The 16,587-nt window shown below is 42.3% G+C and overlaps 3 protein-coding genes across 10 annotated transcripts in view; 2 read left to right on the plus strand and 1 right to left on the minus strand.

The window, feature by feature from the left end:
* Window positions 1-1,314, plus strand: part of mdm1 (Mdm1 nuclear protein) — a 50,053-nt gene extending 48,739 nt beyond the window's left edge. For 3 of the 6 annotated variants that reach the window (XM_060903244.1, XM_060903245.1, XM_060903246.1), the window contains one exon: window positions 951-1,313. In XM_060903244.1, coding sequence (XP_060759227.1) covers window positions 951-1,066 — 116 coding nt within the window. In that variant the 3' untranslated portion in view covers window positions 1,067-1,313. Of the gene's footprint in view, window positions 1-950 lie in introns of all 6 variants that reach the window. The other 3 variants (XR_009651014.1, XR_009651013.1, XM_060903247.1) reach the window with 2 other exon arrangements.
* rap1b (RAP1B, member of RAS oncogene family) overlaps window positions 1-16,587 on the minus strand; it is a 441,802-nt gene that overhangs the window by 196,152 nt on the left and 229,063 nt on the right. Inside the window, exon 1 of one of the 3 annotated variants that reach the window (XM_060903254.1) lies at window positions 8,894-8,905. The exons of 1 other annotated variant lie outside the window; for it this stretch is intronic. The gene's annotated coding sequence lies outside the window, so the exon portion shown is untranslated. Of the gene's footprint in view, window positions 1-7,252; window positions 7,264-8,893; window positions 8,906-16,587 lie in introns of those variants that run through there. One more of the 3 variants, XM_060903251.1, reaches the window with a different exon arrangement.
* On the plus strand, window positions 3,661-6,458 carry il22 (interleukin 22). Its single transcript, XM_060903659.1, has 5 exons — window positions 3,661-3,996; window positions 5,080-5,145; window positions 5,248-5,406; window positions 5,517-5,591; window positions 5,683-6,458. Exons 1-5 carry the CDS (start codon window positions 3,859-3,861, stop codon window positions 5,773-5,775), a joined length of 531 nt encoding a protein of 176 aa, XP_060759642.1. The 5' UTR covers window positions 3,661-3,858; the 3' UTR covers window positions 5,776-6,458.

Raw genomic sequence — 16,587 nt, forward strand, 5'->3', positions numbered from 1 at the left:
AAATAGGTTTGAAATAACGATTGTATTCAATTATCTTGTCATTAAAGATGCTATAGCATACAGATCATGTTTGTCATGGAATCGGTTCCACCGGAAATGCGACCACAATGTCCATGATCAAAAACTGTGAGTCACAACTTAATGAAATCATGTCAATATCGGGTGTGTCCTCCATGGGCGTTCACAACTGCGATACAACGTCTCCTCATGGATCGGATGATGCGCCTGAACACAGCTTGGGGAATGCGCCGCCATATTTGTACCAACGTGGCACCAAGCTCCTGCAAGCTCTGTGGAGGGTTCCTTACGGTCGGCTGTGGTGCCAGTTTGATGGAGACGTGTCTGGAGATTATGGATGGTCTGTCGACTGCATCCCATAACCCTCGCAACGTCAGTGACGGATGTTCCCGTATTCAGCATGCCAATGGCACGTTCACGCTGAATGTTTGACAGTCGTGGCACTGCAAATTAATGAATAATTAACCATAAAACCTTGTTTTTCTGAGATGACACTCTACTCTGCTACCATGAGATCAATTGCACGTGTATCAATAGGTCACGTCACTTGTGTCATGTGGAAACGTGATTTTAGCATGCAGTGCTCTCGCACGTGCTACGTAGGCCCGACCAGTAGAATGAATGTGTGACGTAATGCCCTTGACAATGCATTTAACCATAATCACAACAAGAACTCTTTCAAGAAAAGTTTCTAAACACTATTTGAAAAATAATGATTGTCAAGTTTTTATTTTTGCTGAGTATATTATATTTAGTCATTATCTTGTGATTTCTGTGCACACTTGGAAAAAAGGGTTTGTTTACCGTTTTTCATTGCTGTATTTGTGGCCAAACACGGTCACTTGCCTCAGTTTTTCCTAATTTTGCCTGAATATATTCCAAACAATCTGAAAGGAACTGTACTAAATCTAATTGTACTCACTGTCCATTAGATTTGGATGACAGGATGTCTCAGATCTCATGCCAGTCAGCAGCTTCCTGCTCCATGGCATCCCAGGTTTTGGACCGTGCCCAGAAGAGGAAAGAAGACTTCTGGGGAAAGACTTAACGTCATCTTGGTGCTCACACTGCTGCAGAAATCACATCCTTCTACTCACAGCCCTATACTAATGTATAATGTAAAATTCAGGGAACTAAATTTTAGATTTATCTTTCTTTTTTTTTTTAAATTTGTCTTAAAGTATATTTTGATACTAACAATTTAGCATGGTCATGGACAAGGGTTTTAATGAATGTGCATAAATTATTTCTTTGAGGTTTTTAATGAAATTGTCTAAAAACTTAATGCAAATTTAAAAAAAAATGTTTTTTGTTGATTGATACATTTTGTATTGTATTTTAATCACTAATTAAATTATTGTCTTTTGAAAAAGAAACGCTGTATTATAGTTTATATTATATGTAGCCTATAATATAACTGTATTATAAGGCTGGTTTTGAGTTTCTGGAAAAAACAAAACACAAAGCCACAGGCAATGAGGAATCTCATCTCATCTCATTATCTCTAGCCGCTTTATCCTGTTCTACAGGGTCGCAGGCAAGCTGGAGCCTATCCCAGCTGACTACGGGCGAAAGGCGGGGTACACCCTGGACAAGTCGCCAGGTCATCACATGGCTGACACATACGGTAGACACAGACAACCATTCACACTCACATTCACACCTACGGTCAATTTAGAGTCACCAGTTAACCTAACCTGCATGTCTTTGGACTGTGGGGGAAACCGGAGCACCCGGAGGAAACCCATGCGGACACGGGGAGAACATGCAAACTCTGCACAGAAAGGCCCTCGTCGGCCACGGGGCTCGAACCCGGACCTTCTTGCTGTGAGGCGACAGTGCTAACCACTACACCACCATGCCGCCCCGCAATGAGGAATACGATTGAAAAAGACAAACTATATTATACACATGATACATGTTCAAGTTCGTTTTTCGTTCTGTTTTCAAGTTTCGGTGACATAAAATGACATTTATTTGACATAAATCAAAGACAAATCTGCTTGGAAAAACCTGTTCCCACACATTTCAGTGTAGACTTGATTCTGCGAAACCATGTTTCTAAAACCAGTCTCTAAGTTATTATGTTCAATCTTTGAATCATCTAGACGGTTTTTCTATAAATTGGCTTTCTGTATTCTATAAGTTGGATTTATAATGAGGGTGGCACGGTGGTGTAGTGGTTAGCACTGTCGCTTCACAGCAAAAAGGTCCTGGGTTCAAGCCCAATGACCGATGAGGGCCTTTCTGTGTGGAGTTTGCATGTATCTGCGTGGGTTTCGTCCGGGTGCTCCGGTTTCCCCCACAGTCCAAAGGCATGCAGGTTCGGCTAATTGGTAACTTTAAGTTGACCGTAGGTGTGAGTGTGAATGGTTGTTTCTTTGTGTCTGCCCTGCGATGATCTAGTGACTTGTCCAGGGTGTACCCCACCTCTCGCCCATAGTCAGCTGGGATAGGCTCCAGCTTACCTGCGACCCTATAGGACAGGATAAGTGGCTACAGATAATGGATGGATGGATTTATAATGAGGGTGGCACGGTGGTGTAGTGGTTAGCACTCTCGCTTCACAGCAAGAAGGTCCTGGGTTCGATCCCAACGGCCGATGAGGGCCTTTCTGTGTCGTGTTTGCATGTGAATGGTTGTTTGTTTCTATGTGTCCGCCCTGTGACAATCTAGTGAGTTGTCCAGGGTGTACCCCACCTCTTGCCCATAGTCAGCTGGGATAGGCTGCAGCTTACCTGCGACCCTGTAGGACAGGATAAGCAGCTACAGATGATGGATGGATGGATGGATGGATTTATAATGAGGGTGGCACAGTGGTGTAGTGGTTAGCACTGTCGCCTCACAGCAAGAAGGTCCTGGGTTCGAGCCCAACGGCCGATGAGGGACTTTCTGTGTGGAGTTTGTGTGGGTTTCATCCGGGTGCTCCCGTTTCGTCCAAAGACATGCAGGTTCGGCTAATTGGTGGCTCTAAACTGACCGCAAGTGTGAATGTGAATGGTTGTTTGTTTCTATGTGTCCGCCCTGCGATGATCTAGCGATTTATCCAGGGCGTACCCCACCTCTCGCCCATAGTCATCATGTCTGTGACCCTGCACAGGATGGATGGATGGATGGATAATGTTCTCGAGTTAGTCATAAATAACACACTTATACAGGGACTGTTGAGTTGTGTGGGTTTCAGCTCTAGTCAGGACACGTTTTATAGTTTGACCTGCAGTGTGGCACTCACGTCATGGTAGCACTGAGCATCCACACAACTGATATATTTTTAATTGCCTAGGCTATGTAATTTATTTTCCCCAGTTTTGAAATAGTCTATAAGGCTCTCTCTCCAGCGCTTCTCATAAGTCTCTTGGCAACCCCTTCAGTGTAAGATTGCTCAAGCTGCTCAACTGGAAACGTAATAAAGAGCCTGTATTATAACCTGCAATAATTATCCTGAACGCAGACGTTTCCGGCTTTTTTTTTAACGTCATCATGGGGATTTCACCGGAAGTATTCCAAGCATGCAGTAAAAATACCGGCGATAATAGGACGTTTAATAACTTCTTGGGTTGCAAGTTTCAGGACCATCACGGTCTGCGAATTTCCAAACCAATTAACCTGAGTCAGAGGAGCTGATGTGCACACGGCCTGAACACAAGCAGGTGTGGATTCGCCTCAGTCAGAGAACTGATATCACACCGCAGTGACGTTGGGGATGAGATCTAGGCCAGCGCGAGGGCTATATAAACAACTAGGTTATGCTGGTTACCACAAACAGTGTGACACTGGAACTGGTTGCTCAGGTGATCTGATCTGTCAGAGAGCTCATCAGTGAAGGAGTTCTGAGGGAAGATGAACCGCTGCGTCCTGGCTGCGCTCCTGCTGCTGCTGTGCTGCGCTCTAAGCGCACATGCCCGACCTGCGCGTGTCCGCTCGCGCCCTTTGGACAACTCTGAGACATGGAACAACGTCATGGTCCTGGCCAAACACGTGAGTTTAAAGCCCAGGGATGCAACGGGTTCATGCATCTTATTGCATTGCTATATTTGACATTTGTGATAACCTACTGGTGCTACCTTTTAAGTTTACTTTAAGTACTACCTTTAAGTACTGCCTTTAAGTTTACTGCCTTTAAGTACTACCTTTAAGTTAATTTAAAGGCAGTACTTAAAGTATAGTTTACTTTAAGTACTACCTTTAAGTTAACTTAAAGGCAGTATTTAAAGTGAACTAAACTTGAAGGCAGTACTTAAAGTAAACTTAAAGGCAGTACTTAAAGTATAGTTTACTTTAAGTACTACCTTTAAGTTAACTTAAAGGCAGTATTTAAAGTAAACTAAACTTGAAGGCAGTACTTAAAGTAAACTTAAAGGTAGTACTTAAAGGCAGTACTTAAAGTATAGTTTACTTTAAGTACTGCCTTTACTTAAAGGCAGTACTTAAAGTAAACTATACTTTAAGTACTGCCTTTAAGTGCTACCTTTAAGTTTAATTTACTTTAAGTACTACCTTTTAAGGTTTAAAAAAAAAAAAAAAAAAAAAATATATATATATATATATATATATATATATATATATATATATATCTTCATAAGAGGGTGGCATGGTGGTGTAGTGGTTAGCGCTGTCGCCTCACAGCAAGAAGGTCCGGGTTCGAGCCCCGTGGCCGGCGAGGACCTTTCTGTGTGGAGTTTGCATGTTCTCCCCGTGTCCGCGTGGGTTTCCTCCAGGTGCTCCGGTTTCCCCCACAGTCCAAAGACATGCAGGTTAGGTTAACTGGTGACTCTAAATTGACCGTAGGTGTGAATGTGAGTGTGAATGGTTGTGTGTCTATGTGTCAGCCCTGTGATGACCTGGCGACTTGTCCAGGGTGTACCCCGCCTTTCGCCCGTAGTCAGCTGGGATAGGCTCCAGCTTGCCTGCGACCCTGTAGAACAGGATAAAGCGGCTAGAGATAATGAGATGAGATGAATGAGCTTCATAAGATGTCCATATGGTGCACTAGTAAAACCTATCCCAGTGATTTGCCCTTTGCGTGCATTAATACCTTGTTCTCCTGTTGCATGCTCACAGGCGCAAGCGCAAGACCGAGACCATGAGACTCGCCTTCTCCCAGTGATTTCAAGCGACAAATTAAAAGTGAGTGCACCAAATACTGCAGCATTTTCACTGGCACGGATAGAAAAAATGCATTCATTCATTCATTCATTAATAACTTTATTATTCTTACTTCTCCTCTAGGACGGGGATGTTTGCTGTGTCAATGTCCAGATCCTCGATTACTACCTCACGCACATCTTGGTTGGTCAGGCACATGAAGGTGAGGAGCACCACTATCCACGCCTGCATCTGGTCAAGCCTGATTTGAAGAGAGTGGCTAAAGACTTGGAGCCCCACTGTGTAAGTAGTGCATCATTTGACTATTGTGTCCTGTATGCATCCAAAATGAACAAGACTCCCAGAGTGCTGTCTTCACATAGTCGTACTCAGTGTTTCCCATGTTCTTCTAGAACTCCAAACAGATTGACCTGGAGCATTTGCAAGCTTTCACACAGAACCTCCAAAGAGCCGGAGAGATGTACAAGGTAGGCTGGTCTAAATTGGTTTAAGACTGTGAAAAACCTATCTAACACATGTTGTGAGCATGGAGGCTAAGTTTTGCCATTCTGGTTTCAGAATAACTCCAAAGCAAAGAACAAGGCGATCGGGGAGACTGATATTCTGTTCCATTATCTGTACGAGTCGTGCAGCGCCACCACCACATCCTAGACCTGTGCAAGAGCCTCTGCAATGTATTCTCAGAAAAAAAGGGTAGTAAACAGGACCTTTTCCTGTTGCTGAATTATACACTCCACAAAGATCTATTGTACCTTTTATTGTGTATTTTTTTTCACCTCGTAAGTTGTGTTTACTCTAAAAACTAATTATTGTACAATCATGTGCCTTAAAACTTCTTTTTAAAAGCTGCATATCCACAGGTGAATAAGGATACAGATCGATCCTTAAAGGTACCACTGCACTGACAAGGAAAAACAGTTTAGTACCCTTTTTTCCCCCCCCACTGAATGTCCCATGGATTGATGGAGATATGCCTATTTTTATTTTTTATACCAAAAAGTGTTTTGAAATATTTGACATCTTTATTTATTATAGTGTTTTATTTATTAGCTTTATTTATTCAGCATTATGTGATGGTTATAAATTATTTGTATCGACAGTATAGGCTCGACACAATGTGTGAACTGGGTCATTATGACTTAAAAGTGGAAGCCAATATAACCGGCTTGGAATGTAACTCCAATGCCAGAGTAAGAGAATGTAAATGCATTGTAAAAGCATTCCTACTATGTACTTTGAAAAGAAAAAAACTTTTTCACAATTAAAATGAAATTATTTAAGAATGTTTTAAAGAGTTGTAAATTGTTGGTGTATTTTTTATTTTTTTTTTACATAGTCTATTCATTTGTATATTCACAATAAAAGATTTAAAAACAAAACAATCTGTTGCTTGTTTTTATATGCTATGAGATTTAAAAAAAAAACTTTTCAGCAAATGACAACGCTAATCAAACATGTTCGGTTTCATAAAGTGAAACTCACGGAACACCAGCACTTGTGCTCCTTATTTTCTTGAGATAACTAAAATTAATTCATTAGACATTAATTTGGACGACACCCATATTTAATTCCTTACACTCCCAGGACCCACGGGCAGGGCCATTATTAATAAAACTACATGTTCTCGACTATCTTTACTGCAGTTATTAAATAATATGCTTAACTGAATTATAAGCTATGACTTTAAGAGGTTATCAGGTCTCATTTGTGTAGGTGCATTTGGGTAATTGAGTGATCAATCTCATTAAATCTGAAGGTTAATAATTAAAATTGAATCAGTCTCATTTGAATCATTTTCATTGAATCAGTCTCATATCATTAAATCACTCATGGAATCAGTCTCATTAATTAATACCATTAATTTTGGTGCTTAATAATAAATTACCAAACAGCTAAATTATGGTATATTCCAAATTATTATGATCACTTACCATATTACATAAATCATATGCACCTTTTAGAATTCTTTGGAGATTGGGGACTTCAGAGATATTGGAACACAAACACACAGTTTCAATAAAAAATGAATTTATTATACCAAAGATAAAAATGAATAATGGCAGTTGAAATATATACAAACAGTGAGATATACTTGAGTGTGAGTGTGGGTGTGTTGTGGTGAAAACAAAAGATTAGCTTTGTGTGCTAATTAAGATGTGTTTGTGTGTGTCAGGCCTGGTGAGGCCTAGCTTGGTTGCTAGCTAAGACAAAGGAATGTTATCTAATGGCCCTTTTCCACTACCCTTTTTCAGCTCACTTCAGCTCACTTCAGCCCGACACGGCTCGCGTTTCGACTACCAAAAACCAGCACGACTCAGCTCGCTTCAGCCCTGCTTAGCCCCTAAAACTCGCACCGTTTTGGAGTGGGGCTGAAGCGAGCCAAACCGTGCCGAGTGAGGCTGGGGGCGTGAGCAGACACTCCCCTGTGCACTGATTGGTGAGGAGGAGTGTCCTCACATGCCCACACACGCCCCGCGAGCGCGCTGGGATCTGTAAACACCGTAAACCCGGAAGAATAATAATTACGAATTACGAGAATTTCTGAAGCCTTATGCGCCTCGCCTCATCTATACGCTCTTGCCAGTATCTGTTGGCGTTGTCGGTGACAACAAGCCACAGCACCAAGACCAGCAACACTAACGACTCCATGTCCTCCATGTTTATTGTTTACTATCCGGGTCGTGAGACTACCGCTTAAAAGATCACTGAATCAGTGACATACAGAGCATCGTGCACGAGTTCGCGGAGCGCAAGGCTCGCCGTATGCCCTTCAAATAATGCGCGCAGTAGGCTATTGATGTTTTATTATGAGCCATGTACAGTATGTCGCCGAATGTTTTTTTGTTTGAGTTACATGTTCGTTTGAAGGACTTAATGTACAAAATAACATAGTTGCACCCCGGAGTGTTGAAATTGGTAAACACAGTGCATTCAGTGAGGTTTGCACCGCCCTCCTTTTATTTCTGACTCTTCCTGTCACCGTTGCAACCTCTGAGCGCTCATTCGTATGCCCTTCAAATAATGTGCGCAGTATAGGCTATTGATGTTTTATTATGAGCCATGTACAGTATCCTAATGTTTTTTGTTTCTGAGTTACATGTTCGTTTGAAGGACTTGATGTACTACTAAATAACATAGTTGCACCCGGTAGTGTTGAAATTGGTAAACACCGCAGTTGCGGACATTTTGTAACCTAAAATGATGTTATGATAAGCTTTAATAAAGGGCCCGGTCATTTGCCCCGCCCCCGGCCTGGCTCTGACTTGTTCCGCCACTGTCACTGATGTCACTGTTTGCGCTGCTTAACGACATCACGTGACGTCCACCCACTTTCGCTAACTCCACCCAATGTGTCCACCCACTTCCAGCCAGCACGGTTCAGCGCGGTTGTAGTCGAAATGCAACTCCAACAGCCCCGCTCAGCTTGACTCAGCTCGACTCAGCACGGCACGGCTCAGCCGCGTTTGTAGTGGAAAAGCGGCATATGTAGAACAAAAGGATTAGCTCTGGTAGCTAACTCCATGTGTGTTTGTGGGGGAGGAGTTGACCACGTGGCTAGGCCTATGGCCTAGCAAAAGAAAGACGCTAGCGTGGGATGCTAACTGAGGTGTGTTTGAGCACGTGGTGAGGCCTAGATTAGCTTTGTGTTGCTAAGTGGACAAAAGAATTAGCCGTGTGGTTAGCTAAGGCCCAAGGACCCTACCTCGTGGAGTTAAAACAAAAGGTGTGTATGTGAGTGGGGGGGAGGACCACCACGTGTTGGAGACAAAAGATTAGCTCTGTGTAGCTAACTCCACATGGTGGAGGCCTTGTGATCCCTTGAGACAATACAATTAGCCCTGGAGGCTAATGGAACAAAAGAATTAGCCGTGTGTTTAGCTAAGGTGTTTGTGAGGCCTGTTGAGGCCTGTGACCATGTGTTTCTAAGTAACAAAGGACTAGCCGGTAGTTAACCCACTAGCTCATAACAATACTGAATCCACTGAAATCTTGATGCGGTCAAGATGTATAAGGAAATTAAGTATGTTAGTATGGAATAAAGAGAAGCATGCACAGCCTATCTATTAAACAATTGAGAGATTAAAACAAAACAGAACAATCAACAATTCAACACGCTGCGTGTCGAACAGTGTAAACAATTAAACCGTTCGAGTGTCAAATAAACACTACTTCAATAAAAGCTAATTCCTAAGACTAGGTTTTGCCCCAATGCCAAGTCTTACTCAGTATTTTGCCTCTAGCAAGATTATGAATGTTCCGAGACTTTGGAGTTTTGCCGTTGTGGAGCACATGAGTCGCTTCCGTGAGGCACAGAGAACTTCCTGGTCCGGCTCGTGATGAAAAGAAAGTCTCTGATTAAACAATGTGCACAGCTTTTGAGTTAAAAAGGATTCAGTCGCTTCTTAACTTTTAATTAACTGCTTTGAGCTGCAGTCGTACGTACTGATAATGAATAAATGAAAAACCGGTTGTAAACTCAAGCTGAGTTTAAAATCGCGCGATCTTAGAGTCTACCGTGGCCAAAGGTAAACAAAGAAAAGCGCGAAACTCTGATTCTTGCAAGAAAGAAAAGAAAAGACGTCTTTTTGGGTTTGCTCGCGGAGCGAGCGATTCCTCCCTGTGTCCGTGTTGAAATCACGGCGCCAAAAGAGAAGGAGCTAGGAGTTCCCGGGTTTCTTATGCTTTCATGGAGGATGTGACATTGGTGATCCCGCCCCCGCATGACGCAGGTCAACGTGGAAGTTGGCTGATGGGAAATGTAGTTTCTTAAAGAGATGGACTGAATGTACCTACATTTGTGTGTTATCTAGCCATAAAGTTGTCAATGCTGACAAATACAACTAATAAAACAAACAAAAAAACCCCATAATATAATATTCATTCATGTGGGCAGCACAGTGGTGTAGTGGTTAGCGCTGTCGCCTCACAGCAAGAAGGTCTGGGTTCGAGCCCCATGGCCGACAAGGGCCTTTCTGTGCAGAGTTTGCATGTTCTCCCCGTGTCCGCGTGGGTTTCCTCCGGGTGCTCCAGTTTCCCCCACAGTTCAAAGACATGCAGGTTAGGTTAACTGATGGCTCTAAATTGACCGTAGGTGTGAATGGTTGTCTGTGTCTACCGGTATGTGTCAGCCCTGTGATGACCTGGCGACTTGTCCAGGGTGTACCCCGCCTTTCACCCGTAGTCAGCTGGGATAGGCTCCAGCTTGCCTGCGACCCTGTAGAAGGATAAAGCGGCTAGAGATGATGAGATGAGATTCATTCATGTTCACTAAACACTTTGTTCTGGTATCACTGGGCAGGAATGTTCACCACAGATAGGACACCAATCCATCGCCGGGAACTATTTACACATACATTCACACCTAGGCAATACTACTTGCATGTGTGAAGGAAATTTAGTAGATGAACATTCCTATTCTCTGTGTTTCTGTGTACTTGACTCAACGGCTGGTGATAAGCAGGCTGCCTTGTTTATGTTTCATGCCATGTTATGCCTGACCACGCATCCGCTGCGCATGATTAGAGCATACCAGGTGCATGCTCTAATAAAGAACCAATGTTTAGAAGAAAAACACTTCAAGGGCAAGCCTCGAGCCAATCACGTGCAGACGCGAGCAGTAGGCGAATGCCTTTAGGGCATAATAGATAACAGCCACTAACACACAACTCAGAGTGCGCACTCTCGGCATCACCTGAGGTGGTATCTTCTTTTCTTTTCCTGTTTTATAAGATCTACTATAATATATAACTGAAAAGACAACTGCTAAGCGTTCTGAAGTGTTTATTAGAAGTTTCCGCTACACATGTTTTTGGGCAGTGTAAGGAAACTGGGGAACCTGGAGGAAAACCACACAAACACACTGAAAATATGTGAAACTCCATAGTGACGGTAATCTAAGGATTGAACCAAGCATCCTGGAGCTGTGAGGTGTTAATGCTCTGCTGTGCTGCACAGCTCTGCTGTGACACCTACAAAATATCTATTTAAAGATCATTTAATGAAGAGTAAAATAGAGAAGCCTATAAGACATTAGGTAAGCTACTGAAAAAAAATATCTCTGAGTAGAAATTATACATAGTCAATACCTGACAACAAGACACCTCCAGATTTCATGTTTACTCTCTGTGTGTGTGTGTGTGTGTGTGTAGTTCAAAGCTCCTCCTCTTTAATTTCTTCTTCTGTAGTGTTTTTTTCCCCCGTATAAATACCCTCTGTGTCCTCACCTCTGCCCCTTTGTGCAAGTCTCCTGTTGGAGAGGTGAGTGTCATGGTTCAGTCAGTTAACAATCAGAACCCATCTTAATGTTTCTCCATGTTTATTTTATATATTTTTGGTCCCAACATTAACATTATGTCTGTCCTTACCTAACATCATGCATGTGTCTGCATAGCTGTATTTAAAACTATTATTTTTAAGTGTTAAATGTTGCTAGCTTAAAATTAACTTGCGATTTGCCGACATTTTTATTTTAATATATGTGTAGGAGCTGAAGCGGGCAGTGCTATTTACATGGAGGTGCTTTGTCCTTTTTGTTCATTATGTCAGGCTGACAATAAACGGAGATCATGTCCAAATAGGTCCTGGTGTCACAGCATTTCTATCTAATACACAACGCAGAGCCACACCAGTCACAAAGGTAAAGGCACAGACCTGTACACATATTAAGTGCTCAAACAATGAAATGTACTGTTGGTACAGTTGTGGTCAGAAGTTTACATACAGTGACTTGAATGTCATCTTGGATATGAATGTCATGGCAATATTTGGGCTTTCAGTAATTTCTTTGAACTGTTCTTTTTCTGTGAAGAATGATTGTACAGCATACATCTTTAATTAAAGAAAACCCACTAGAATTTGGTGCACAAGTTTTAATTTTCTTTGGGTTTTCTGAAATCAACACAGGGTCAAAATTATACATACCGGGTCAAAAATTTAAATACGCTCACTTAGATTATTAATTCAGAGGTGCTGAAACTTCCAAAATGTCTCTTATCTTGCCAAGGCCGAGGTCTCTTAACTTCCTGTTAGTGATCATGATTGACTACAGCTGATAGCTTCTCTGTGCCTTCATAAAAAGGGTTTGTTTACAGCACTCATTGGATTGACCAACACACAGTAAAATGGGAAAGTCCAAGGAGCTCAGTGCAGATCTGAGAAAGAGGATCACACATATACAGAACTCCGGAATGTCTCTTGGAGCCATTTCTAAACAACTGCAAATTCCAAGATCAGTTCAAACAATTGCATCCAAGTTATTGTGAGGTGTAGTCACTTTGCCAAGCCACTTTGCTTCAAGAAAACCCAAACTGTCACCCTCAGCTAAAAGGAAATTGGTTTGGATGGTCAGGAACAACCTGGGAACCACCATGGCACAGCCCTGCCATGAACTGGAAACTGATGGATCACTGTCTACAGTTCAGATCACCATGGACTAAGAGGCTGCTATCCAAGAAATAATCCCCTGCTCCAAAATTGACACCTTCAAGCTTAACTAAAGTTTGAAGCTGACCACACGGACAAAGAAAAAGCCTCCTGGAGGAAAGCTGTATGGTCAGGTGAGACAAAGATTGAGTTGTTTGGCCACAATGACCACCATGTACAGAGGGACACTGTACCAGCTGGTGGTGGTGGTAGGATCATCATGTTCTGGGGTGGTTTTGCTGCCAGTGGAACTGGTTCTTTACACAAAATGGATGGAATAATGAAGGAGGACTACCTCAGAATTCTTCAGCATAAACCATCAGAAATTTGAACACAACCCAGATAGCATTACAGTCCGCTGCTGATGTTCTAAGGTCCGTATTGGCTCTGTCTGACAGGCCAACCCTTTCCCCAGGTCAGCGTCGGATGTGAGCAGAATGATACACACAGTGATAGGTTTATACACCCGTGGGGCAGGACCACGCAGGTGCGCTCTTCAACAGTTTCAACAGACACCAACAATTTCTTCAACAGTTTCAACAGACACCACTTCAGTCCAGTCCACTTGCTGTATGCAGCACTTGGCAGACTTTTTCGGTAAGTGCCTTTTCGACATGAAGTTGTTTTATAATACGATTCTTTTGGATGAATAACCATAGTATTTTATGGAACGAAGCTAAGGTTGTTTGGGATAAGTTATTTTGTGTGTGATTGTGTTTGAATCATGCCATTTTGAGAACTGATAAATGTTTTTCATCTTCAGGTACAAGGGGCTGAGCATGAGGCTAATGATGACGTGTGACTGTAGAGAGGGGCGCTCTCTGAGGGCGCAGTCACACCGGGAAGTTTGGTCAGTTTCCTCCGTTGGTTTGATTCGTTTGTAGTGGTGTGATCGCGGATTAAATCACGTGTGAAGACTTTGTACCAATACCATACACTGCCACTTTCTTTCTTTCTTTCTTTCTTTCTTTCTTTCTTTCTTTCTTTCTTAACCCAATTTAAAGCCATGGTTCACTTGACATGCTGGGCCTGTGTGAACTTCAGGACATTTTGGTGTGAAAGCAACCTCTCTTACCTCAGTGACAGCATGCATAAGGTTCACTTTACAAGCCTGGACTATGAACTTGAGTACATTTTGGTGTGAAAGCCATCTGTTTTATATCCATGTTTTACTTGTATGGTGTTTATAATGCAGGTCAGCACTTAATCCATGTTTTACATATATGGTGATGTATACAATGCAGTTCAGCACTTTGAACATTGTTGACACTGTTTAACTTTTTTGTGCACTGTTCATTATTGCACTGTGCCAGAAATGTTGTGAGCTGATACCAATTACCAATGTGAAAATAGCTGATCTACAAAGTCACATGTCAATAAAAGCACTTTGTGATTGAAGATTTTTCTTAACATTTGTCTTATTAATGCTAATGAAGCAAACTTGGGGGTTGGGGGGTTCACCTCAGACGGTTGTTGTACATATCTGGACTACATCCGGCCCTGATCCGCGGCATTGATCCAACTCACATCCGTACCTGATTTGGCCAGTGCAGAGATAGGTTTTTAGTGATCCGTGTCAGACCTGGCCCACATCCTTTCCAGATCCAAAAATTGTATCTGTGCCGGATACGGGGCGGAGAGCAAAAGTTATGTGGGACAGATCCATTTGCTGTATTCAGACTGGACTTTGGGGTACATCCGGTGCTGATCCGGCTCAGATCAAATTGCTATCTGGGAACTTGGGACTTGACTTACAACAGGACAATGAACCCAAACATGCATCAGAGCTGGTTGTGGAAGATAAAGCAGGCTAACATTAAGTTTAAAAACAAGTCCTGACTTCAACCCTATTGGAAATATATGGACCATGCTTAAAAGTCGAATCCATGCCAAGAAAAAAAAATTTAATTGAACTCTACCAATTCTACTGTGAAGAGTCGTGAAATATACAACCAGAATTCTGCCAGAAGCTTGTTCATGGCAAACAAAAATGTTTGGTCAAGGTGAATCTTGCGAAGAGACATTTTACCCAAATATTAGGTGTGCTGTATGTAAATTTTTGACCCTGTGTTGATTTTCAGAAAACCCAAAGAAAATTAAAACTTGTACACCAAATTCTAGTGAGCTTTTTTTAATTAAAGATGTATGCTGTACATTCTGCTACAGAAAAAGAACAGTTCAAAGAAATTACTGAAAGCCCAAATATTGCCATGACATTCATTCATTCATTCATTCATTCATTCATTATCTCTAGCCGCTTTATCCTTCTACAGGGTCGCAGGCAAGCTGGAGCCTATCCCAGCTGACTACGGGCGAAAGGCGGGGTACACCCTGGACAAGTCGCCAGGTCATCACAGGGCTGACACATAGACATAGACAACCATTCACACTCACATTCACACCTACGGTCAATTTAGAGTCACCAGTTAACCTAACCTGCATGTCTTTGGACTGTGGGGGAAACCGGAGCACCCGGAGGAAACCCACGCGGACACGGGGAGAACATGCAAACTCCGCACAGAAAGGCCCTCGCCGGCCCCGGGGCTCGAACCCGGACCTTCTTGCTGTGAGGCGACAGTGCTAACCACTACACCACCGTGCCGCCCATGACATTCATATCCAAGATAACATTCATGTCACTGTATGTAAACTTCTGACCACAACTGTATGTTGTCTCTGAATGCATTCATAGCATAGTTGACATTTATGTTATGCTCTGTTATTTGCAACTTGCAAATTATGATAAGCAGTCTCACAATAAACAGTTTTCTCAAAATGATCAAAACCGAGGCGATGTCCACGAATAAGAACTAATTTATCTTGGCTCCAGCAATATCGTTATCCTAAATACATGTATTAAAACCCCAATCTGACAACAAAGTAAATCACTGTAAAGATGAAGGAACGTGTAATCAAACCTGTTTCATAGTTTGAATAACCATGTGATATAACCAGGAAACAAAAAGAGAAATTTCTTGTGAAGAAGTACTGAATAACTTAGAGTTGTCGATCTGGTCAGATTCAAGCATGTCTACATGATGCAGAGTGTAAAAACTCATACAGAACAAGTTAATAATCAGACTGTTGAATAGATCATTAACTATTCATGTAGGAAGTGTCTGATTTAGTGTTGAAACCCTGCAACAAAACACAAAGTTTATTTTGCTTTTGAATAAGGTAAAATCGATTGATTAGTGGGTGAGCACTGTCGCCTCACTGCAAGAAGGTTCTGGGTTCGAGCCCAGTGGCTGACGGGGGCCTTTCTGTATGGAGTTTGCATGTTCTCCCCATGTCTGCGTGGGTTTCCTCCGAGTGCTCCGGTTTCCCCCACAGTCCAAAGACATGCAGGTTAGGCTAACTGGTGGCTCTAAATTGATCGTAGGTGTGAATGTGAGTGTGAATGGTTGTTTGTCTCTCTGTGTGTCAGTCCTGTGATGATCTGGTGACTTGTCCAGGATGTACCCTGCCTCTCGCCCATAGTCAGCTGGGATAGGCTCCAGCTTGCCCGTGACCTTGCACAGCATAAGCGCTTACAGATAATGGATGGCTGATTGATTAGTCTTGCACACCTCCTTTGCTGATTTGCCAAGTGCTTCTTTAATTGACCAGATTGTGAGTAATATGTTTAGCATCATGATAATTGTAGAGCATTAATACTTCTAATATGAAGAATGCAACTACTTAGAGAATGCAATCTGATCTAGGACCTGCATGGCATTTGTTAAGGTGCGGCCCACAGCACCACAAGGTGTCGCATTGTAGAAGTTATATAAGTCCTTATTTACACACTGGGTGATATAATAGCAGACAGAGTGTGAATTCCATTACAGCAGAGAAGAGGAAGGTGATAAGTTTCATGACACCTGGGCTAGGGGAACTTCCTGGTCTGTGCTTAAAAAAGGAGTTGGAACATCCACTGTTATACAGAGGAGATGCTCATTATGCTAGCACAAAAGACTTGAAATCATAATAGCTCCATTCTTGGATTCTTAACAGGAAACTTCTTGTAACTTCCCCACAGATGCTTCAAAAAAAAAAAAA

This window comes from Neoarius graeffei, chromosome 21, assembly GCF_027579695.1.
Source record: "Neoarius graeffei isolate fNeoGra1 chromosome 21, fNeoGra1.pri, whole genome shotgun sequence".
Taxonomy (NCBI): domain Eukaryota; kingdom Metazoa; phylum Chordata; class Actinopteri; order Siluriformes; family Ariidae; genus Neoarius; species Neoarius graeffei.

Bases quoted from the DNA above. Each gene is read 5' to 3' on its own strand.
- il22 (XM_060903659.1), top strand. From the start codon at position 3,859: ATGAACCGCTGCGTCCTGGCTGCGCTCCTGCTGCTGCTGTGCTGCGCT. The intron at 3,997-5,079 runs GTGAGTTTAAAG...GCATGCTCACAG, and splicing joins TCATGGTCCTGGCCAAACAC to GCGCAAGCGCAAGACCGAGA. The intron at 5,146-5,247 runs GTGAGTGCACCA...CTTCTCCTCTAG, and splicing joins TTTCAAGCGACAAATTAAAA to GACGGGGATGTTTGCTGTGT.